At 40.9% G+C, this 25,607-nt stretch overlaps 2 protein-coding genes across 2 annotated transcripts; one reads left to right on the top strand and one right to left on the bottom strand.

The window, feature by feature from the left end:
• Nucleotides 1-11,060: 11,060 nt before the first annotated feature.
• Nucleotides 11,061-11,672, bottom strand: LOC308106050 (protein DPCD-like; the record flags this gene model as incomplete). The annotated part of the gene is made up of 1 exon (XM_080457057.1): nucleotides 11,061-11,672. One exon carries the CDS (start codon nucleotides 11,670-11,672, stop codon nucleotides 11,061-11,063), a length of 612 nt encoding a protein of 203 aa, XP_080313183.1.
• Nucleotides 11,673-17,228: 5,556 nt separating this feature from the next.
• Nucleotides 17,229-24,834, top strand: eaf2 (ELL associated factor 2). Its single transcript, XM_080413020.1, has 6 exons — nucleotides 17,229-17,383; nucleotides 18,643-18,737; nucleotides 18,914-19,050; nucleotides 20,338-20,534; nucleotides 21,289-21,603; nucleotides 22,395-24,834. The coding sequence occupies exons 1-6, from the start codon at nucleotides 17,281-17,283 to the stop codon at nucleotides 22,436-22,438; spliced, it is 891 nt and encodes a 296-aa protein (XP_080269146.1). The 5' UTR covers nucleotides 17,229-17,280; the 3' UTR covers nucleotides 22,439-24,834.
• The last annotated feature ends 773 nt before the right edge of the window (nucleotides 24,835-25,607 follow it).

Raw genomic sequence — 25,607 nt, 5'->3', positions numbered from 1 at the left:
GTGTGTGTGTGTGTGTGTGTGTGTGTGTGTGTGTGTGTGTGTGTGTGTGTGTGTGTGTGTGTGTGTGTGTGTGTGTGTGTGTGTGTGTACTATTTGAGGAGAGTAATCCCAACCAGCCAGCAACCATGGCATGTCAGATTGACAGAGCGTGGATGCTAAGCGCTGGCATTAGCATTTTATCAAGTGACCTTCCAGTTCTCTGGTCAGACTCTGAATAACATTTCTTCTCCAAACCAGCATTCTCTTCCCTCCTTTAACCACTTAAACCTAGTAGACCTGCAGGGGTCTATACTTGGTCCCATCCTTTTTCCCTCTACACCAAATCTCGAGTATACCCGATCTACAAGCCAATCGATCTACAAGCTTGTAGATCAGCTATTTGCCCAATGTTGCCAAGAACAGGGACTCTAGGTTCATGTGGTTAAGAGCATACTTGGAGCTACGTAAGGGGCATATTACTCTGAAGATCACCAACTATGCGTGTATCCACGTTTTTATCTGCCTGTGGACATATATTATGTATGTGCACTTTGCACGTGCGCCTGAATTTACCTGTGCCTTACGGTATATGCGTGCCTGTGTTACTGCCGATGTGCGTGTGCGCGCATGCGGTGTAAGAGGACACGCATAATTAACTGTTTCACTACAAGGCCCAATGTTTCCGTGAAGTCCCTCATTAGTGGTGTGTTCTGGCCCCAGCTGCCTGGTTTTTAATTACTCCATAGGTAATTAGAGGTTGTCCATGATTGCAGTAGAGACTCCAAGCCAAGGTCTTCACCAGATGCCTGTCATCCATCCGTCTGATGCCCTTTGTTGATTGTCTCATTGGGAAGATGGGGACTTGTCATGAGGCTTCACACACACACACACACACACACAAACAAACGTGCGCGCAGCCGCGCACACAAACACAGTCTCTGATCTCTGATCCTGCTTTCATATGCCTGTGAATGCAGCTGGGACTGGTGTTCTCATGTCCAATTTATAATTTGTTGTACACGTTGCAAATAGCTGATCTACAAGCTCACAAAGCATTGCATTGTGAGTTGGAAGATCAGTTACTTGTTGTGCGACGCTGGCACATAACAAAGTATAATTTAAGCTGTAGCCAAGGTAGAAAAAGAATATTATATGTCACTGTCCATGGTGCTGAATCACTGCGTTGTTAAGTGTCATAATATGGATTGATTCAAGGGCCTGCCGAGGCCAAAGGGACTGAGAATCTATTGCTTTGATTTGTTATTTATATGCCATGGAGTCAATATTTGATGGTCGGCAATTGAAATAACCTGTTAAATATGTTTTATATTATTGGCCTGACCTTTTCCTTTGTTTCCTCTCTGACTAAAGTTTGCACTTCATGGGTCTTTGGTTGCTGGTTGCCGGGAAATAACACTCAAAATCCACTGACAACGATCGTGCACCAGCTGTGAGAAGGAATGGCTCAGTCTCTCCCAAAATCTCTGCTAATGTTACGTCAAATATGTCCCTGTTCTCTCACCATCCACAGCCCCATCTGTGACCTCGCCACTCTTAACTCCAGGACTCGTCAAACATAAACACATAAACTATCCGGCCAAACTGTAATTTTCTTTTGCATTTTTACAAAGATGGATCGAAACAACCTTTTAATTATTATTTTGTGACAGCCTGTGCCGAATTTAACGTTGAGCCGCCTCGTTCTGCTGCTGATCGAGAAGGCGCTTCTGTGTTAAATAACAAGTTTGTTGTGGCCGTGCTTAAACATTTAAGTACCGTTAAGTATCGTCTTTTGTTAAGTACCGTCGTTTGTTTTCTTAAGGAAGTTAGGCTATCCGTAGTGAGAGAGAGAATATTTTTGGGCTGATCGACTTCACACCGACTGGGCACCACACTCCCTCGGGTCCTCGCTGATACACGTGCCAAGTTTGAAGTCGGTCGGGCAATTGGTTTTCAAGATACGTGAAGGACAGGTAGACACAGGTACGAATGCAGAGATTATTATGCATATTTATAGATTTATAGATAGATAGATAGATTCCTTTTATTATTTTTACTACCTGATACACCATCTGATCTGTCGCTGTGTGGTTATTAACAGTGATTAGACAGACTTTAGTTTTTATGTTCAAGTAGCCCTAATTGATTTGGCCATCTGTTAGTATAAATATTGTGGTGGCTCAGAGAGGGGGGACGAGACACTGTTGTTTTATGAAGCCTAATATACATAGAAACCCAAGTATATCCTCTAAAGGAAGAAAACAGTATTACAGGACCATACAGTCTGGCATATTTAGCCCATTGACCACGACTCTATACAAGTCATCACACATAGTTTTACAGTGCAGTTACACACAGTGGCGTAAGCACTGCAATTTTACTACCGCCAAATAAACTCAATGAAATATAATGTTAATCCCTTAATGACCACATTAATGACTATTACTTGTGGTTTAATAATTGGAAGTCAATGGACTGAAAACTCCTGTACTCAGCCAATACGTTAATGAAATGCAATTACGCTCGGCCTGGTCAAGGCAGCCTTGCTCAAAATAAAAAAGAGTACATTACGATGCAACTCTCGCAACTCTACACATTAGCATTAGGGAGCCTGGGGCGCCCTTACCTGCCTCGCATATCTGCTGGCTTAGCCTGACTGATCGACCTGTCTCATTAAGTCTAGTGCTATTGACTCCACTTTGGCCCGCTGTGTATGTGCGGCTCCTCCGTAGCTTGCTGGAAGCAGTTTAACCCATTAAGACCGGGAAACGCATTCGTGTCATTTTAGATTTCTTTGGCTATTCAAAAATAGCAGATATACAAGCTCATAGCGCGGCACCGAGTGCCGCGCTATGAGCTTGTAGATCTGCTATTTTTGGGGGAAATCGTGAACATTTGTGCAAATCTTTGAATATACATATATTTTTTAAAGCGAACATTTGTAACTCAAATCTTTGCTTCTGGGGATTCTGCAAATGTCTTCTAAATCCTAACAGTTCTCTGAAAAACGTATATTACTATATCAGTGGTTCTCAAACTTCTCAAGGACCTCCAAAATTATATGTATTTGGCCGCGGACCCCCATCTCAAAATATTTTGTTACAGGGACCCCCAGAAGCAAAGATTTGAGTTACAAAAATATATATATTCAAAGATTTGCACAAGTTTTCAAGATTTAAAAAAATAGCAGATATACAAGCTCATGAGCTTGTATATCTACTATTTTTGAATAGCCAAAGTATAAAATAATGGTTTAAGTGGTTACACAGATGCGTTCCCGGTTTTAATGGGTTAAGAGCCCACAGGACCAATAGATGACCTTAAGTCTCAGTACCTCACTGATTATCTCCCTGTTGAGCTCTAATCAGGAATGAGAAAGCAGTGATTCAACAATCTACCCAAGAACACATTTCCATGAGGTATCCTCTATGCATCCAACAAGTAACATGTTCACTTGGAAAGTGCAAAATGCGAGCCAGACTATATTTACTTTCATTCTGTGCTGATTGATTTCAATGAACCTCATGTTGCACATTTTTAACCCTTAAGACCTGAAGCCGATTCTACAAATCGTCACCCTGCTAAACTAATGGCCTATGTCATTTTTTGAGGAAAATGATATTTTTGCCTAAGTCAGCTCCTCATGACACTGGCCACCTCTGGTAAAATCGCCCATCTCCTAATTGTAAAGGATCATGCTGTTCCCTCCCCTTTTAGTATAATGGCCTATCTCCCCAGTGTGACTTAGGCCTAAGTCACATGGTTTTACATTTATTTTGGCCTAAGTCAGATTTAATCCTATTTAAACCTATTTAAATCTCTTATGTTACATAACTGATAGAAAGTGTTGTTTTTAATGTAATAGTCATAATTTGTTATAAACATTTTGGGTGAAATGATTAAGAAATATCATACAGTTTTGTTTTGGATCAGTTTTTAATTTTTCCTGAAAAACTTTAAAAAATGACATAGGCCATTAGCTTTAAAAAAAAATCTATATCAGTGGTGCTCAAACTTTTTCATGTCAAGGACCCCCAAAATTATATGCATTTGGCCGCCGACCCCAATCTCAAAATATGTTGTTCCAGTGACCCCCAGAAGCAAAGATTTGAGTTTAAAATGTTCGCTTTAAAACAATATATTCAAAGATTTGCACACATTTTCACGATTTTTCAGAAATAGCAGATCCACAAGCTAGTAGAGCGGCACTCAGTGCCGCGCTATGAGCTTGTATATCTGCTATTTTTGAATAGCCAAAGTGTAAAATAATGCTTTTTAGCACAAATCAAAAAGTGACACAGATGCGTTCCAGGTCTTAATGGGTTAATCAGTATCCTCTTGATGCTCAGAACCGCTGAAAATGTGGGATTGCATTGCTTGGCCATGAAATGCTAAAAGATATTTTGGGATCTACGGTATTTGGATTCAGTGTGCTGATATGGTATTTCAAAACAATGACAAGGGGAAGGAACGGCCTTGGTGAAATTCCTTTAGCCAGAGCCCTGGAGAGATGGGGTAAAATGAATCCAGACGTGGGTTTCAATTAGGGCTGGCTGGGCGATTAACCAAATATTTAGAACCAATAACCGACTCAATCTTGCTCATGTAGGTTAGTCAAATAATCGAGAAGCATTATTTATTTTTCTTGTTTTTTAACGGAATGACACGAAAGAAATTTGAATAGATTTTTTATAATCAACTAAATCAAGTAGTCTGATTAACCCCTTAACCCTGTATTATAGGCTACTTCGTTGTACAATGGTGACATACAAGAAAAAGGGAAAATAACGTTGTGAGCTTGAAGATCTGCTACTTTCACTTTTTTAAGTAATCGTTCGGTAACACTTACTATGCATCCCATGTCTATGATAAACATATAAACATACTTATAATGCATTATAATCTACTTATAACACTATATAAGTATATAGTTATAAGCACTCACAAATATGCATAATGCTTTATAACAATATCCACACACAACACATTATAAAGCATTCTATAATGACTTATAAGGGCAACTATTATAATTGTCATTACAACAACAAATGACCACTTATAGTGCCTTATAATGACAATATAATGAATTTTAACAGTGAATATAATGCATTATAGACATGGGATGCATAGCAGTGTTACCAATCGTTCATTAATTGTAATCAAGGCAAATAATTGTGACATTGCTTTGAAGTGCATATTGCCCAGCCATAGTTGGAATACAGCGTAATTGATATTTACTGTTAAAGCTTTTAGGCTATATACCACAAAATGACTGGCTAAGTAGGGACATGCATTGTAAAAATGCATCAACATGCTTCTTATGTGTCCTGCCTGTAGGCTATACTGCAGACATAGTGAGTCCACCCAGCCTAGTCCAGTAGTTCTCAACCAAGCTCACAACGCCTCGCAAGATCGACTATTTTCACATTTTTTTCCTCTTTCTTATATCATTTGACAATTTGGCCAATGTTTTATTGTATAGTTTGTTGATTACTTTTGATGCAGGAATGGTCTTGTCTTTTCTTTGTTTTGTTTTTGTTTTTAGGTATTAAAAATGTCTTAAAAGTCCTTAAATTGTCAAAGAATATATTGTAAATTGTCAAAATAAAATCATGTGGGGACCACCCTGGGGGTCCCGACCCACCGGTTGAGAACCACTGGCCTAGTCAATGTTTTTCCAATCATGTGACCATCATCTTCAAACAGCTCTATTTCATCCTTAAACCACTCCAAATAAATCAATATTTTTCATCAATTATTCATGTGCCAGGACTGGTAGAGGGACGTTGAATATAGTCCATCACATTTTCCATTTCTGCAGAACTGATGATGAAAACGACAGAATTCAACCTTCCTAGTATATAGACGTATACCCACTACCCATAGCCAATTATCAGATAGTATAGGCTACCAGTACCAGCAAGCATTCGCCACAGACAGTGTTGCCAGGTCTGCTTATTATAAGCAACTTTGGGCTTGTTTTTCTCAGAAGTTGCTTGCAAATATTGGTAGTTGCAGGTTGTTGTGAGCTTATAGATCGGCAATTTTTAAATAGCCGATGCAGGCCTGGGTTTAAAGTGCTCATGTGGCCTATAGTTGCTTATCTTGGGCTTGTTTTCCCAGACCTGGCTGCTTATTTCTTTCGCAAAACCTGGCAACTCTGGGCTGAACCTGCCTCTCTCAGGATGGCCACCTGCCTTCATAGACTTGCATGCGATTCTAATAATAATATAGGGCGTCAATAAATAATACTGAAGAGTCTTCAATCACAACAGAATGCCTGCTTTCAGTACATTCTCAAAGGTAAACAATCACAAAATCACCAAAAAATGCATTTTCATGATTTTCTTTCTGGACAAGAAAATTGGGGAGATGACCCCATTTTTAGATTGTTGTTCTGAAACGAAAATCTGAAAGAAAAATGTATAAGTCAATTCCAATTGAAAATCTAATTACACTAAGATCCCCCAGAGCCACTCGGACTGCTGTGTAGGGCAGGCTACCACCACTCAGAGTCACGATGTTAAGTTATAGTATTTACGAGGCATGGATGGATGGAATTAACAGGCAGCGGCCAAGAAGCCATAAAGTCGGATCATCGCTGCTCCAGCATGAGGATAACGATAACCGGCGATGTTGGCTTTGCGTTGGACAACATAAGACAACAATTATAAAGTCCACACACACATTCCCAATTTCTCAAGAAAACCAGCCACCTGCGATGTTATCTATTCTAAACACGAGCAAAACATTGTGACTGACACACACGTTTCTGATTTAAGAAGGTACAAAGATGCAAATATATATTATAACATTATGTCAACTTACTTTACTTTTCACAGTGTGGTTATACTGGTTTCATCACGAACGCATCATCAGATAGATAGAAGTCCCAGACTCGTCCTGGTTGCATGCTGACCAGTGGTCACTCAGTCCCGACTCACTCTATTCTCGGTATGAATGAGGAGAGCAGCGTACAGGGTTGCCAGATTTTGCGAGAGAAATAAGCAACCAGGCCATCCTACGAGAGAGGCAGGTTCAGAATCAGCCGTGCTGTTCTATGGTTTATTACCTCTATAGCAGCGTTGCCATATTTTGTGAGAGAAACAAGCAACCAGGTCTATGAAAACAAGCCCCAAAGAAGCGACTATTAGGCCACATGAGCACTTTAAAGTAAACCCATATATTTGAAAATAGCCGATCTACAAGCAAGCTTATAGATCTATTTTCAAAAACTCTTGTAATATAATGTGGAATATTTTGAATGTTTTTGAAACATTCTAACAACACAAATCTGGTACAGGGCTCCCTAGCACAAAACATTTTCAGATGTGGGTTAGGGCCCGCCTACGTTATATACATTTGGGGTCCATGACATGGAAATATTTGAGAACCACTGGTTTGAATAATAATAATTAAAAAAATGGAAGCAAGCCCAAATAAGTAGCTACACTTTAGAAACAAGCCCTAAAAAACGCAACCCGCAACTACCAATATTTACAAGCAAATTACCAGAAAAATAAGCCCAAAGTCGCTTATGATAAACGGACATGGCAACACCGATCCCGGACCCGGAGCCGTTCTTCTCAGCGTGCATCTCCTTGGGAACTAGCGGAACAAGTGCTCAGCCTTCTGCTGATTGGCTCAAATGAATAAAGCTGCCCCCTCCCCCTTTCCCATCACCCCCCTGCCCCCCTTCCCAATCCCCTCTACCCCATCAACACTCAAAAAGCAAAAATTGGAGATTCAGTCAATGATGATGGAGTGATGATTCAGTACCAGAATTGAAACACATATTTTTTTGATTATTTTTATAAAATAGAAATTATCAAAGAAATTCCCTAAATTAGAAAACATGTTTAAGAAGTAGTGAAAATAGCAGATCTGCATGAGCTTGTAGATCTACTAATTTCACTAGTTTGGGACCTGTGCAAACATCTGATTTCTCTTTTGGGTCTTGAGCTAAAAAGTTTGGGAACCACTAGGCCACTGAAGTGGCCCTTTAGGGCACTGAAGCCAAACGAGTTTGAGAACCAGAACCACTAATACCATCATAATATAACAGATCTGTCTGTTATATTATGTTTATGTTATATTATTCATGAAATTATTTTTCGAAAAATGTTTGAATTTGTTTTCAACTCATGAAAATGTGTGAACATTTTTGGAAATAATATTCTATAATAATAATAATTAATGACAAATTGTAGGAAACAAAAAATAAAAGGATATTCACTCGCGACCCATCCACGAAAATGGATCCGCAACCCACTGTTTGGGAAACAGTGGCCTAAGGCCACTGAAGGGATGCCAATATGTTCAAAATAAAACAGCATAACGGAAAATAAGTATTGTGCAAGTTTTTTCTATTTAATTTGGTTTAGCACTTTACCAATCATCAGGTTCACACAGTTTGTCAATGTTTTTTCTTTCTTCTTAATTTTCCACTTTCTCTCACATCCCTGTTATGAGTTCACAGTCTGTTTTGTCACTCAGTATTTACACTAGATTTATGTTTTGTTGACCTCTTTTAAGGGCCCCAACTTGTTTATTTGGAATTTTGATAATGATTTGAGTTTGAAAACCTGTGTTGCCTTGTATTGTGCTTTGACTTCTTGGTTCCTCACATTTGGTTGTACCTCCACATACCCCTAGGGGTAGCTAGGGGTGTGTATATGCAACCCCATTTGAGAAGCACAGGAATGTAAACTTAACCTAGCCTACATAAACAGGTAAATAGTAGACCTCCACGCCGCCTTGAATGGGCTGATATTGAATTTCATGGAAAGGGGTGTCCTATCTCACCATTGTTATTGGAATACAACATGGGTCGCCCTCTCTACGGTGTCAGTGGTCTCAGCTACTGTATGGTGAGCTCAGACAGTTGCTTGGAAACAGTCAACTTTACCACATTTCAAGGGTAACCCCCATGGCAACTGATATCACCAAAGGATAGCTGCTGTTTACCCCTAACCATGGAAACACAGCCCGGCCTGCTGTGCTACATTATCATGTGATATAGACACAGCGACACAGGTCTCTCGTGATCCATCCATTTCCACAAAGAGCGCCGCCTCTATTGAAAAGGAATTCCAATTCCTCACAGGTATTTGCAGAAAATGTGTAAAGTAATGGAGAATGTAATGATGGGACTCACTCTATTGATTCCTGTGCATTGCCAACCTAAGCCCATTTCTCCCTATCTCTAAGCTAAGATTATTCAGAAACATCTTGAAGTTAATGAACTTTATTCAGATTCTTAGAAGCTAATGAACTGGGTATTATGTGTGGTGTACCACTGTATTTGCTCATCATCCTTTAAACTCTTACTACATTCTTTTTCATCATGACTGAATCCTTAAGTCTCTAAAGCTGATTACCTCTTGTGCTTTCTTTTTACTCATATATGTCAAGAGCAGACCTATTATAGGTCACCTATACATCACTTGACTTGACACAGACACTATAAGGCATGTAGCCTTAGTGAGGTCCGTATTATACCTGGCCAATGACGCTTGAGTGCCTAATTTATAGACCCTGCAACACACACACACACACACACACACACACACACACACATACACACACACACACACACACACACACGCGCGCGCGCACGCACGCGCACACACACACACACACACACACACACACACACACACACACACACACACACACACACACACACACACACACACACACACACACACACACACACACACACACACACACACACACACACACACAACACACACACACACACACACACACACACACACACACACACACACACACACACACACACACACACACACACACACACACACACACACACACACACACTCCGTTTCTATCCACAGTTGGTACTGTAGGTAGGGAGAACCTGTTGTTGGAACTGTATTTTAATACTCTTGCCTTGCAAAATCTTGACATTCTGGTTGCTGATCCTTAGTGTTTGAACGCCGCGCAACATATGGCTCAGGATTCATTAGCTGTTTAAGCAAGGAAGAGATTATTTTCACTGCCACGAGGCTTAAGGAGCTAAGAACCTCGACATTGTGATTGCATCCAGCCACTGTCACTAAACACATTAGTAGTCCACCTCCTGACCTCTTCTCAAGAACTACCCTACTTAAGTTCAACTCAGTTCACGCTGTCATAGCAGGCTCGCTTGGGTCACTAGTTACACCGAAATTGGTGACTTGATTAAGTCTGTGACGGCAGTGCATGCTATTTCACAGAAACCCCATCCAGATCATTCGTCGGATTTACAGGTTTGTTTCAAATTTAAGGGTGCTGGATCAGATTAATCTTGAAAATTAAAACATCATAGAGTCATAAATTCTGAGCGGTCACAATGTTGAAACACAGATACATGTGGTACAATAATGTATGCTTTGCAAAACAGACTGCAGGGGTGGGGGGTCTAGTCCCATAGATTAACATGCTGGGGCCCTTTAGTTTGTATTCATTTGATACACTGACTGATCAGCTGGTTGATGTGCTTTGGCTTGTTTCTGTGAACATTTTTGGAAATCTTTAGAAAATATTTTAAAATAATAATAATTAATGACAAAATGTAAGAAACAAAAAGTAAAAGGATATTCACTCGCGACCCATGAAAATGGATCCACAGTTCGAGGCAGCAGAGAATCCCAGACTTCCCTTTCCCAGTCCATATTAGCCACTCCCCCTGCCAAAAGAACTGTGACATTTGCCACATTTGTGGCACAACCTTTGGTTTAATTGAAATTGCTTGACTCCAGAGAACATGTGCAGCAATCTGTGTTCGTTTTGGAGAATAAATCTAGTTACAAAGAAATGTTATTTGTACAACCTACGGTCCAAGAGCTATGGGCCAAAGAATCAAGTGGGCTGATATAGAGCCATTGAGGCCATAAAAAAACTGGCACGCATGCACACACACACACACACACACACACACACACACACACACACACACACACACACACACACAAAGGCAAAAACATAACAAACATAACTTCAGGCTCTAAAGCCGTTTCGGCCATTCCGTTCCAGTCTTTTGTATTTGTAGGGCAGAATAGAATAACTTCGGACTTTCATTGAGTTTTGCAGTCGACATCACCATCACTGGTACCTTTCAGCATCTTTAGCTCCTTCATTAGTTCATGCTCAAGTGTTAAGATCTCCTTGGGTTTCTTGTAAATGATGATTAATGTGTTGTTAGCATGAGTGAAGCTGAGGGCAGAACAGTCCAGCGGCAGCTGGCATCGGTCTAGGTCAGGAATACAAAACTTCTTATAATACTTTTTGTTTGAGGTCTTTATGATGCAGCATCTTTCAGCAGGCTCCACTGAAACACTGAATACCTCTTTATGATAGGGAAGATTCCGGATTCTCCACTGAAAACTGGTCTTTGTGTCTTTACGAAAGAATGTAGGATTAACACAGTTCTCCTTGATCCCCTCAGATTCCAAAATGGCAACAGTGGGCATGTGAGGCTCTCCAACCTCTATCTGCCATTGGCCTTGAGCTCCAAGTGAGCTTTTAGACTTCCACTTCCTCAGGATGAGTTCATTTGTTTGTAGATCATACTCCTCTCCCATTTCTTTCCCATCTGTAAAGTGATAGCGGACCTTCCTTGTCCCATCCTTTATCAAAGATGCTTTCTTTGATGATTTGAGAAGTTCGGGCCAAGATTGCTCAGCCATGTTATTGGTGTAAAGCAACAATACCTGAAAATGTTTAACCCTAACCTTAACCCATGTTTATTTATATCCCCAAAACTCTCCCACACTTGGTGTGTCACATCTGTGTGCCGATTGGACAGAGTATTTCGACAGTGTCACGGTTGCTATAGCAAACTTAGGCCTACTCGCTTTTATCTCCACCAGGCCAAAGGCAGGGGGAGATTATGTTCCCCCAGCTGAACTGGATCCCCCAGTTAGGAGTGGCTAATATGGTCTGGGAAATGGAAGTCTGGGATTCTCCGCTGCCTGGAACTGTTACCTCCGTGGCCCAATTCTGGATAAGTGGTAGAAGATGGATGATGGACGGTCCTCACCATTAACAAATAAGTCACTATGTCTTTGTACGCTGAGTAAGCAGCTATAGTATGTTTTTAGTTTAATTGAGACATCAATCTTCTACATGATAAATACAAAGTCAAGTGTACTAGGCATTATTCATGCTGATACCCTCCTTTTAGTGAATGATGATGATGAGGATTATGATGAAGCACAAGACGCACCATTCTCAGAGAATCACCCAAATACAGGGCTGGTTCTAGCTTGATATGGCTTCCGAAGATAACACCCCTTATAGAAGGCACACAAACATGCTCGCACGCACACACACACACACACCCCCACACACACACACACACACACACACACACACACACACACACACACACACACACACACACACACACACACACACACATTGTGTGTTGTGTGTGCACCCCCTAGCAAAACAATAAAAAAGATAATCAAACATGTGCAAATACAGTTTATGAGCCTGACGCAGCAATTAAATATACAGTCTATGTGCAATTTATCAAACATTCAGCATAGGCATAGGGACTAAATTACTCCTTAGCTATTTCTAGGCATGAGATACAATATAATATCGGCATAATATAAACATATTTGAAGTTAGCCTACACAGCATTAGAAATACCACCTTCATAACGTCACCTCAATTAAAGTTATCCAAATTAATGATGTGACCAATTCCGCAATCACCCTGATGACCTGCGCCATTTGCCCCCTCTGATGACCCATTCCGTTTTATGAACACCTTGCAGTTTGTTATCCATGTTGTTTGGATCTTGCTCTACTCTGTCAAGGAAGTGTGTCCATCTGGCCATGCAGTGGTATTGTTCCAGGCCTGCTACTTGACATTCCAAGGGTCTAATCCTCCCGTTTTGTCTTTTCAGTTCCCTGACCTCTCGCATCCCATCACCCATTATCATTTTCCAACAGCTCATTACAAATACTGGATTTGACTTTTTCACTGCCCAATTGTAGTCTCACCAAAGCACTTCTCTCCCTACCCGTCTGTGCCAAATGGAAATAGTGACCTTTTTGAACGCTTCTATTAATAAAAAACTAATTCACAACAACAATGCTGGTGTACTGTAGCTAAGAGATTAGCTCCAAAAATAACTTTTTACAAGCATGAATTACATATATTATCAAGACGTTCCACATTCTCTTGACTATACAATATTATCAAATATTACAGACAATAGTCCTGAAATGTCAGGAGTCCAGTCTGTTCCTATTTGCCTGTTTGCAAGAGAAGCTTGCAGTTTACAATGGGAACGTGATAATACACAGAAAATACATCCTCACACATTTGAACAACACATCATATTCAATGGACCACAATGGAAACAGGACCACTGACTTTACTAAACTTGTTAATGAAGTATTCAATCAATCAATCAAACCAACCAAATTGGATGGTATAGAGAAGTAATGTTGAGTCCTTAGACAAAATTAAAAACAGAAAAGTGCCAAAATCATGACGCTGTGGCTTTAACTACCTGTCCATATGAAGACGACATTAATTTGACCCTTGTGCTACGAAACCTGGCTCACAAGGGGTTTCCAGATAAACAATCTACTAGAAAGGTGTGGGGGGGAGGGGATGTTTCTGCAGTACTGCTGAGAATCTCTGACATCATCAATATGATGACATGTTGATGTCCAGATGTGGAGTTCCACGTGGCTCCATATTTTGGCAAGACTGATCGGTGGTCTGGTGGATAAGAGATCTGAGATTATGAATTCATAGAATGTGCAAAATATAAAAAAGATATCACTGCCTCCAGGAGAACCCTTTAGAGCAGAGGTTGCAAGACATGGACTGGTAGTCACACCATATCCATTCCTCCATCGTAAGGGCAGACGTCATTGGCAGACACTCCCGCAGCAGGCCGTTTCCCGGTTTAACCAGGCCTTTAAAAACGAGTGTTTCATATCTGCTACCATGGCAACCGTGATGACATCAAAAGAGTTTGTCCAATCAATGTGCAGCTGTGAAGAACCAACTTGGGAGAGTATAAGCACATAAATAATAATGTCAGCCCTGCACAACACATTAACACAGGTAAAGACATACTGATAGCTCTGTCACAGAAATGGAAAGATAATAATGTTTTGTGTTAACGCTGTGTTTGCCGCTGGTGTTGTATTCGGCTTTGGTGTTGTGTTCGCTGTCTTCGTCTCAGCTGCGGCGGCGGCATTACTTATAGCTTGTTACTCTTACATGCAGGAAAGAGAAAGCAAGTATATGATACAGTCAGGGTCAGGGAGGAAATAAACGTACTGACCTCCATCAAGGAGGAGAATTAACAGGTGCTGATGAAAGAATCATTTATTGAAAGGCTCCTCCCTTACACGCAGAGAAAAGGACAACACCCTCCTGAAGGCCGTGAAGGAAATGGACCAGACCATACTCCCCACCGCTCAACACCCCCGCTTACAGGCACTCCCTGTAGAAGTTGCTAGTGCTGGACAAGGATTGCCCTCCCCTCCCAGCTTCCCTCCCACGAACACGCCAGTTGCGCTTATATGGACGCTCGGCCAAGCCAATCACCGCACACCCCTAGTCTCTTCGATGGTGAACATGAAATGCGCTATCCGTGCACCTCCACAAACATGTGTAGCAAATGCGTGTGAGTTTTTGACCAAAATGTGCAGTACTAGCAAAAAGTGTGTTTTGAAGAAAATGCAAAATGACAGAAAATCTATTTTTGAGTGATGAGGACATGGTCCTGACTCCTGATATGTCAGGAGTCTATAGTCTATGTGTGATCTGAACCATCTGGGCAGTTCAGAGTGTTATAGGCCAAAACATTATAGGTCAAAACATAATGCAGGCGGAGGCTGAGACTAAGGCTGATTTGAAAATGGGGTGGACTTCCTTTGTCTTTGTCTGCAAGATTACTCCGGACTCACTCATGCACGCACTCACTCACTCATGCACACGCCACACACAATGGTGAAAACGGTCTTCTGGCCCCACGGAGATGACACTGCCTACTCAGTATATATTTTGCTATTATATGCTGATGTAATTAGGCCTTCTGGCCACTATGTGTGTATAAGGACTGAACCTAGTTTGTTTATTTTTAGCCAAGCCCTGAGGAAGACCCATGCAGGTCAAAAACTGGATGGTGTCCACCTTATGGCCTTTTTTTTTTAGTAGCCAATTATTTCAACCCCTTTTTTCCTCAATTTAGTTGTTATGTTTTTAGTTGTTATGCTAGACTCTACTGTTTCCTCAGTCTAGCAGCTCTACTGTCTCACCTGCCAGTGAGGATCTCCCTGGGAGGACGTAGCGCCTCAGTCCTACTCATCAAACAGGCCAATTGTGATTGTGTAGATGCTCTGCCAAACCGGATGTGATGGATTCAGAGCATCCAGTATATGTTTACGCTGTGGGTCTGTAAGAGGCTATAGTCACCTATAAGTCTGTCTGTCTGTTTGTCCGGAGATAATCTTCAAACCACTGGACTGATCCATAGAACCTCACTCACATTTATTATTTATTCATTTATTATTTATTTCTGGTATTTATAGATAATGTCATGATTGACATTATTGATATACCAGAAATAAATAATTATTAATACAACGTGAAATGATCATGATCATCAATATGATGTCAGAGATCCACATGGGAACCATGGCGACGCAGTCTTGTTTTTTCTTTGATACTGTGGTGTTGGACTCACATGGCTAGAGTACAAATTGAATGGATGGATGACCCCACTGGGCTGGCCTGACCCAAAGTCCCAAACAAAGTAAGCATTTCTTTAGGGTCCCAGGATTGGTTTGGGCCCCCTCCCTCCAACGTGTTTTTACGTTGTGACTCTGCACGAGGCTATAGCCATCTATGACATACTATCACATCTACATCTATAACAGTCCATTATCGTACTTGTGAAAGTTTTGAGAGACTAACTTTTCATCACCAGGCTTTCAACAGTACACGGGAAGAGCCTGGTTTATTTATTGTTGTGTTCAGATCCGGTCCAGAGCCTGCCTACTGTATCCGTGATTCACACAGAATAGATTTCCGTATCCACTCTAGACCAGATCTGCAACCTTCAAAGTGGAATGATCCCAGTCTAATAAATGACTAAATGTACCACCAACACTTGATATGAGCAGTCGAGCACTAAAGTTTAAATCCTGTAATGTTTTGCTGTTGGAAAGGGACAGGTGTAGGCCTAATCAAATAACCTATTTTTTACATTTTATTTTATCTTATCCTGTGTCTTGTCTTGTTTTATATTATAGCTGACTGTCTCATTAAAAGTCTAAGCTTCACCGGAAATGACCCCCCCCCCCCCCCCCAACTGTTTACTGTACATATTTTTCTTTTTTATTACTACTTGTATATAGCCTATGATGTTTGGCATATTATTGTATGAATTGAATAAACAGGACCACAATGGGCTTTTTGGGGTTCCTTTTAGCACCTTTTGTATAGATCTGTACCACTGCACCTTTTTTGCAAACTGTTAATAAAGTATTCAATCAATCAATCAAACAAACAAACATTTTGTGGATTGTCCCGCTTCATGTTGTTTGTGAGAGGAGGACTGGACTTTATTGTGTTCTATTCTAGAATGTTTTAAACCAACATGTATGATGATTAGTGATTTATTATTTGGTAATTTGCATTTCAAATAAACTAAACTGAACTGAACTTCTTACCGAATGTTGATTGACAAACTATGAACCCAATCAGACCCGGGGTTCCGAACATTGACCAATCACAGCGATCATAGCCAAGAAGAGGCGGAGCTTAGTGGTAGTAGTGAGGTGGCTAACAGTTCTCAGTGTTGCCATGTCCACTTATTATAAGCGACTTTGGGCTAGTTTTTCTACAAAGTTGCTTATAAAATATTGGTAGTTGTGGGTTGCCCCAAATGAAAATGTATTTGTCCACGGACCCCCCCACCTGAAAATATTTTATGCCAGGGACCCCCCCATACCAGATTTATGTTGTTTCCAAAATGTTCAAAAATTACCTCTCTTTTATTGAAGCTTATTTTTTCCTTTTTTGAAAATAGCAGATCTACAAGCTCACAGCGCGTCGCATCGTGACACGTTGTGAGTTTGTAGTTATTTTAACTCTATGGTTTGTAGGCCTAGTCGTCGCTTCTCTTGGGCTTGTTTTCATAGATCTGGTTGCTTATTTCTCTCACTAACCTGGCAACAGTGACAGTTCTGCCATAGATGGTATCGGATAGAAAGAAGAATAGCTCAAAGTTTACTGTACATTAACCTTCTCAGAATGAATGGCACGGCATATTCCAACTTTGACAACCAAGAGCACGTCTTGAAATTAGGGGAAACATTTGAGAAACATCCCAAAAGTGCATACCACACGGTGCGATGTAAGTGTGGCATTTTAAATACATTATTATTACCTGGCTATAGCTAATGTTAGCTTTCTTGTTAGCCATGGATCACACGACGCTCGTCTGTCACGACCGTCGTGGATGAACTTCAACCTGGTTTTTGCACTTTCTCCTTTTACGGCCCGTACATCTACATGAACGTGCATATTTCAAATATAAAGTGCTTACCACATGGCCACGGATGTTACAATTATGTACGGGCCGCCAGAAGTACCCGTATCTTCCGTATTGTTCAATAAAAAGCATTTTAATCCGATTGGTGGCCATTTTATCATAGTTATAAAGTATCGGAGTGCAATACACCTCCCAACCGATAGGGTCGCGTAGTTGAGAGCATATGGAGGAAATGCGGAGAAAATGGCCACCGATTGGATTAAAATGCTTTTTATTGAACAATATGGAATATACGGGTACTTCTGGGGGCCCGTACATAATTTTAATATCCGTGGCCATGGAGTAAGCACTTCACATTTGAAATCTGAACGTTTATGTAGATGTAGGGTCCAAAAAGGGAGAGTGCAAATACCAGGTTGAAGTTCATCCATGACTGTCATGATATGACAGTCATGTATCAGGGCTACTTTCTTGTTAGCCATGCTGTCGCTCTGTTTGGCTCATTTGGATCTAAGCCTGCTGTTAGCAATATCTAGAACCAATGAAATTGACTTTAACTTTAATATCGTCGTTCGTAAATTTATCAATTATGATTTATTAGGTCTGTCATCTTTAATAGTCGATGATGCCCCATCTTTCTGACAGATAAAACATTAGCCACGCAATGGTGATGACTGTCTATTACGTGACGTGGTTGCCATCTGCTGGTGAAAGGGTGTAATAGTGGCTTCCCCATTACTGAAGGCCAGACTGACATTTGTTTTAAATCAGGGGTTTTCAACGTTTTCAGCCCAAGGACCCCTTAGCTGAAACCTTTTCATTAATTTCATATATAGCTTCATTGACTATCATCATTGTTGTGTAAATTAATGTGTTATTTTCAGACATTTAACCACTTAAACCTTCAATAAACCTTCTGCTATATTCGGCTAATGTTCCCCCCAGAATAGGGATGCTAGGGTTCAAGTGGTTAATGTAAAAAAAAACATCCTATCACACAAAGATTTGGTGGACCCCCTATAGTAGCTCTGAGGACCCCCTAGGGGTCCCAGACTCCCTGTTACAGACCCCTGTTTTAAATAATGCCCTCCTTTAAATGTCTCTCCTTTCTCTTTGCACAGATGACTTCAAACCAGCCTCTATTGACACAGCACGTGAGGGGGACCTTGAAGTAGGCAAAGGAGAGCAAGTCACCATAACACTACCTAATTTAGAGGTTGGTACCACAAGTTAGAGGCTCCTGCAAATAATTCCACTATCTTTATTGAACGTGTGTCTCATTTATAAATGATTATTCCCTTTTTTAATTAAAATTAATATTATTATTATTAATCATCATCATCACAATTGTTTTGACTGCTTTTCCACTTGCTGCTTGTGCTTTCTGCCTAGGGTTCAACTGCCCCAGTAACGGTCTTCAAGGGATCCAAGAGGCCTTACATGAAGGAATGCATCCTTATTGTGAACCATGACACTGGAGAGTACCGCCTTGAAAAACTCAGCAGCAATATAGCTGTCAAAAAGACCAGGTAAATGGGTTAGCTGAAAATCTACTTGAAATGATCTAAAAACACATGATGCTACATGTTATTGCTTTTCATTTGTATTTAACCACTTGAACCCTGTATCCCTATTTTGGGGGAACATTCACTGAAGATAGCAGATCTACAAGTGCAAAAGCTTGACGTTGTAGATCGGTTATGTTCGGCAAGGAGATTTGGTGTAGAGCAAACCAAGTACCCCAGTAGTCAACTAAGTATTACTAAAGGTGGCTGCATGCATGCTACCATTTTAGGTGATCACCCTTTCACCTTTTTAGGTGGAAAGGAAACGTTTCCACCCGTAGGTGATTATGATACTAGGCACTCATATTCTGGTGATGTCGGTCAGTAAAACGGAGAGATGTGCTGAGGTGAGCGGTGAGTAGCTTATCACCGCGGCTCAGTGACGTCATGTTGTAGTATACAAACCACTGCGGTGAGAGGGTGATCACCGAAAACGGTAGCATGCGCCCCCCTTTAGTATACATGGTTCAAGGTGTTAAGTAGTAATACATGAGAGGGAGTACTAAGGATATTGGCACTCGTATGCTGATATATTTTCTCTGACTAAATGTCTTGCCCCTCAAACAATGAATGCACTCCATTGCGTACTCCATACTTTGTCTCTGTTGTACCCCTTGGTTATTTTAAGTTTCTAATTTCAGTCTAAAGGTCCTTACACACCGGGGGCGATTTTTTTCATGCGAATAATATGTTTTTTTAAAAAACCGTATAAAGTCAATGCAAGCTTCCACATCAGTTTCGCGGAGCGAAAAAGCGTCTTTTATTTATTTTGACCGAGTCCGAATTTTGCGTATATTCGCATGTGTAATGACCTTTAGTCTGATTTTGAGCGTCAACGGTTTTGATAATTGCTTTTATATTGAACTATTGCTATACTATAGATATTTTCTTATTTTGTACTACTGTTTTGTTACCTTGGCACCGTTGTAAAAGAGGGCTAGTTCCCTCAGTGTGTTCAGTGTTGCCAGATTCTGTAAGAGAAACGAGCAACCAGGTCTAGGAAAACCAGCCTAAAAGAAGCGACTATGGGCCACATGAGTACTCTAACATGTACATCAGCTATTTGAAAATAGCAGATCTACAAGCTCACAGTGAGCTTTGCGACGCGTTGTGAGCTTGTAGATCGGCTATTTTCAAATAAAATCTTGCGGGGAAATTATAATAAGCAGATCTGGCAACCCTGAGTGTGTCGTCCCAATAAATAAGGATTTGAAAGAAAAATGCATGTGCATTGTGTGCGTTTGTGCCCAGGGCTGAAGGGAGCAGTAAGGTCCAGTCTCGGTTCGAGCAGCAGACGAGAGGTCTGAGTCAGCAGGTGAAGAGCGGTGCCACGAGCGGTGCCACCAGCGGTGGCAGTAGCAACAAGACTCCCACCGGGCCCAAGAACTCTCAGTCTCCACCCAAGGAAAAGATGTCCCCTGCTTCCCCAATGGACGACATTGAAAGAGGTATGTTGACATTTTTCGTAAACGAATCCCCTGCTTAAAAAGTATTAACGCATCACCCGCCAAGGTATTAAACATCGTTTGTTATCCCCTTGCCAGCGTAATTACCTTAATCCGATGATCTTTGAAACGCTGTGGAAGCGACATTGTGTACAAAAAAAACAAAAAAATTTGTCCGGAGGGATCTGTGTATCTGTGGACAACAACATTCCAACCCCGATCCGCCATTTTGGGGCTTTGGCCTGCTGAAAACGGTGGTTTTCAATGCAAAAAACAGCAACTGAGTTGGAGGTGTTTTTCTGAAAATCCCATAGGCGGATGGATGTGACGCTTTTTTGGAATGATGTCACATCCACACATTTCTTCTCTGAGTGACGATGGATCATCCCAAAGCTGTGTTACCGTGCCTAATTTTTAAAATTACTTTAAACGACTTTATGCGTGTTGGTGCCTGCGGGCAAGTGGACTATTTAATAGAACGACTTTATGCGTGTATGGCAGGAAACTAGTTAACAAGAGCTTGTGAATAAATTATAACTGCATTAGATCCATTGCGAAACAGGTTTTATTCCATTTCCTGAAAAGTAACGGTTTTGGACATGGGTTTCCACCCCACAGTGACTAAATGTGCCATGCATCAGACTCGTCATGTATGTCTTACGTCCGTCCGTCCGTCCGTGTGTGTGTGTGTGTGTGTGTGTGTGTGTGTGTGTGTGTGTGTGTGTGTGTGTGTGTGTGTGTGTGTGTGTCCACACAGAGCTGATGGCGGAGGCACAGGTCATGGACCAGATGAGCAGCGGCAGCTCCTCAAACTCCAACAACTCCTCGTCCTCCAGCAGTGACGACAGCTCCAGCAGCAGCGACTCGGAGGACGAACAGCGCTCCGAGCGGCGCTCCGAGCCCCCGTCGGCACCCACCCACCAGGCGGCACCCACCCACCAGGCGGCACCACCCACCCACCAGACATACCAGCCCGCTCTCAGCAGCACCACTGCCCCCCCGGCCGTCACCACCTCCTCTTCCGCCAACCGTCCGGAGGAGAGCGGAGGAGGACACCTGATGAACACACTCAGTGGGTATCCGACAGTTAGCAGCTAGGGATGCTCTGGTCAATTGGCTGGATCAATTTTAAATAGGTGGTTTTCAAAACGGCAGGTTTCTTAACCCATTAAGACCTGAGGCGATTAAAAATGTTTTCTAAATCCTAATCCTAAATTATTATTTTTTAAATCAAGATTTTTCAAAAATAGCAGATCTGGTGTCCCGTGTAGCGACCAAAACACCATTGCTCTGGAGGGTATTGAATTTTGACCTTCAGACAGTAACACTTGTCAACCAGTAGTGGTCAGACCTTACCACAGGATCTAAAGTCCTAAATAGAAGAGCAGGGTGACCAAAAACGACCACCACATTTGTGTTAGGCATATTGTATTAACATGCTCTACCATAGAGATTGGTCAAAATAACAAATTATTCACTCAAAACAGTTACATAGGTTGCTTTAAAGCAATATTGTAGACATTAACCAACACTTAATCGTGAAAACTACTAAATATTTCTCGAAGCAAACAAAACAAGTATAACAAAATAAGTATATTTGTAGGGCAGGGAGTACTGTTAGCCAATAAATGTTTTTATACTGTATACCGGTACAGCACTATACACATTAACCCACAGCATCTCCGCAGCTGAAACTGCCATTCAAGCATTATTTCTATGCTAGTTTCTACTTTTTGTTATTTATAGAGCTGTTTTTCTTTTTTGTGTGAATAATTTGTGAATAATTTTGGATTGACATGAATATGTATGTAATCGTTCCCATAAATAGCTGACTGTTTTTTTCTCCTCCCTTTTCTCTTCCAGAGAACGACCTCGAACTAAGTGGGTCTAGCAGTGAAAGCGATTGATGACTTTCTGTCTGCCTTTGGACATCCGATTTGGGGGGCGGGTGTATAATGAGGTGGAAATGAACCCGGGCTTGCAGATCCATATGCATTGTCTTGCTTCCTCTTATATGGGGCTGCCTGCTAATACCATGTATCTGCAATGTCCTGCAACAGGCCTCCCCCTAACCTCCACTTAGCAAAGACATTTGCTTATACCTGGACACATCTCATATCGGGTCTTTTTTTTCATGATTGCCTTATGTGTTTGTGCGAGGAACCACAGTTTAACTTAATGGTTTGCACAGGGGGTGATGTGACCATAGACTAGCAAAACAACATATTATGAGAAGGCAGCCAGAGTGTTTAACCACTTAAACCCTATACATATATTTTGTTCATCAAATAGCAAAAGTAGCCAAATGTTTTGCCTGTTTTCGCTGAATGGTCGCCAATTATGACAGAATAGGGACCCTAGGTTTCATGTGGTGAACTTGCCAGTTATGGTGCTGTAGCAGTGGCAACTGGCCATGGACATGAGAGGGCAGGTTGTACGGTAGGATGGGTTTCTGTTCATCCGACATTGAAGACGGCTGAATTGAAATGAAAAATTCACACTTGTAGAGCATATCCATGGTCATAATGGAGACTTGGTTAACAATCTATGCCAAACAAAGGGGGGGGGGTGTATTTGATATCAAAAGTACATAAAGGCCAGATCTTAAATACTTCCGGTCAAGCAAAAATGTATTGCGTGATTACATCGGCAGATCTAGCCCAATTTCAACCACTAATATTGAAAATTGACACCTGTCAATCCATAGCTCAATGGTCAATCCCTCTTCCAGCCCAGCTGATGCTAGACAGAGGGTGGTGCTACTCTGTGTAGAATGTCAAATATGTTAGAGGAAGCCCTCATTTTGATTGTTGTGTGAAAATGCAAAAAAAAAAAATGTTGCATTGCGACGTGTTAGATTGTAGATCTGCTGTTTTCGCTATTCGTCATACAATATGTACTGTAGGGCTTCTCTATGTCGTCCTCAGACGTCTCTAGATCGTCCTCGGGCGAGCTTAATTGGTTAATATTCTACAATTTACAATATCCTGTTTCTATATTTCACTTTATGTTGTGGGTTTGTTTAGTGCCTTAGGTCAGAAAGTTCTTGGATATATATTTATTTTTAAAAATCAACTAGATTAGTTTCCATTGTACACAGTATATTGTATTAGGTTGTTCACATGCTCATATGTGTTATTTGTAACTAACCACATGAACCCTAACGTTCACTGAACATTCGGTACAAATGGCGGATCTGTGATCTTACAGCACACTTAACATCTTGTGTTGAGGGAACAAAGGAGTGGATGTAGGATAGAGCACTGGGCGGTTAGCAAAGTATACAAGTATATGGTTTAAGTGGTTAAAGAAGTGAAAAGAGGACTAAGGATTAGCCAGCTTTTTTTTTTTAAGGAAAGAAAGCATTCCACTCTTGGATGGTTATCAGGGTGGAGTGCTCAGCCTTACAGCGTCAGTATTATGTTAGTTATAGGAGCCTTTGACTTTAGATTACTGTGGGGGAAAAAATTACAGAAAGTAGACACTTGGGTTGGTGTCTCTTCAAATGTTCTGGAATAAATAAGGTACTTTATGTAATAATGTTATGATCTGAAGATATCGTAGGTCTTTCTGAGAAAATTGTGCACTAGAATTGGATCAATCTTTGTGTTGGGGTTATTCGAGACGGTGCTCAGTGCAATGTGTTTGGGGAAAACTGATTTGGCTTTGTAGCTTTAAGCCTGCAATACTTGAATCTAACTTATTTATATTTTACAATACTCAGACCAACAGATTAAATGCTTAATATATTTTATATACTTTTAGTGGGCAAGCAAAGCAATGGGAGATGCAAGGTAGTATGTCATATACTGTACTACTGTATGTACCAAACCTGGAGCCTTGATACTACACACCACTGTGAGTCTTACAGCACATAATGTGCCTTCGTTGAGCCTATTTATACTTTGTTGCATGACTGAGTCACTCGCCCCAAAAATGATGCGTCCCATTTTTCCAATGTATATGACATTTTGTCTGCAAGTGACACCGTCGTGCAGCAAAGAATAACTTGGACTTTACTTGCCTTGGCCAATTATATCAGTGGCCTCTCTTGACAAACCCCATATCTCAATGCTGTGCTGTCTTACTGAACAGGCAGGAGGAAGGAAGCGCTTTAAGTTTCAACATTTCTTTGAGGTCTCAGGCAATTTGAAAAGTGACATAACTGTTCTCAGATATCTGCAAATGGGAAAGTAAATATATATTGTATGTTTGCCAAGAGGAGGATAATGGATCCAGTCACTGTCATCAGTAAAACATTTGAAATTGATCCCTTTATAGATGAATAAATATTTTAATTGTTTGTGTTTTTGTGTTTATTATAGTGCATTTAAACTCACTTCAGATTGAGTGGTATGGATGAACTGCTATCATCTCGAATAAGAAAGTGTTGAAGAATGTAGGTGAATCAGATAACGGTTATTGATTGATTGATTGATTACTTTAACAGTTTGCAAAAAAGGTGCAGTGGCACAGATTTATACAAAATAATGCTAAAAGGATAACCCATAAAAGCCCAGGGCTTATTTCCATTGAGGTCCTGTGTCTATTGTCCTTTGATTCATCTGCAATATTCAGCATCACTTAAACAATAACTGTTGAGCTACTGTGATAACTTGCACACATGACACACACACACTGAACACGCCCCTTAGCTGTCATGGCTACCGGGTACAGTATATCTAACACAATCTTAAACATTTAACATATAGCCTATTTGAAACCTGAAATTAATGTATCTGATTAGATGAAACAAATGAGCATGACACTCATACGCAAGGCTGCGTGCACCCAGCAACAGAAAATATAGACATGTCGCACTTTTCGAGCCATGGATCACACGACAGCCGTCTGTCATGACCGTCATGGATGAACTTCAAGCTAGTGTTTGCACTTTCTCCCTTTCCGTCCCGTACATCTACATAAACGTTCAGATTTCAATATAAAGTGCTTACCACGGATGTTACAATTATGTAGAAGTACCCGTATCTTCTGTATTGTTCAATAAAAAGCATTTAAATCCGATTGGTGGCCATTTTCTCATAGAGTTATAATGTATCAGGGTGCAATACACCT

Source organism: Gymnoscopelus braueri, assembly GCF_963280865.1.
Source record: "Gymnoscopelus braueri genome assembly, chromosome: 18".
NCBI lineage: Eukaryota > Metazoa > Chordata > Actinopteri > Myctophiformes > Myctophidae > Gymnoscopelus > Gymnoscopelus braueri.
The sequence above is the reverse complement of the archived record's forward strand: the minus strand, read 5'-3'. Positions and strand labels throughout refer to the sequence as shown.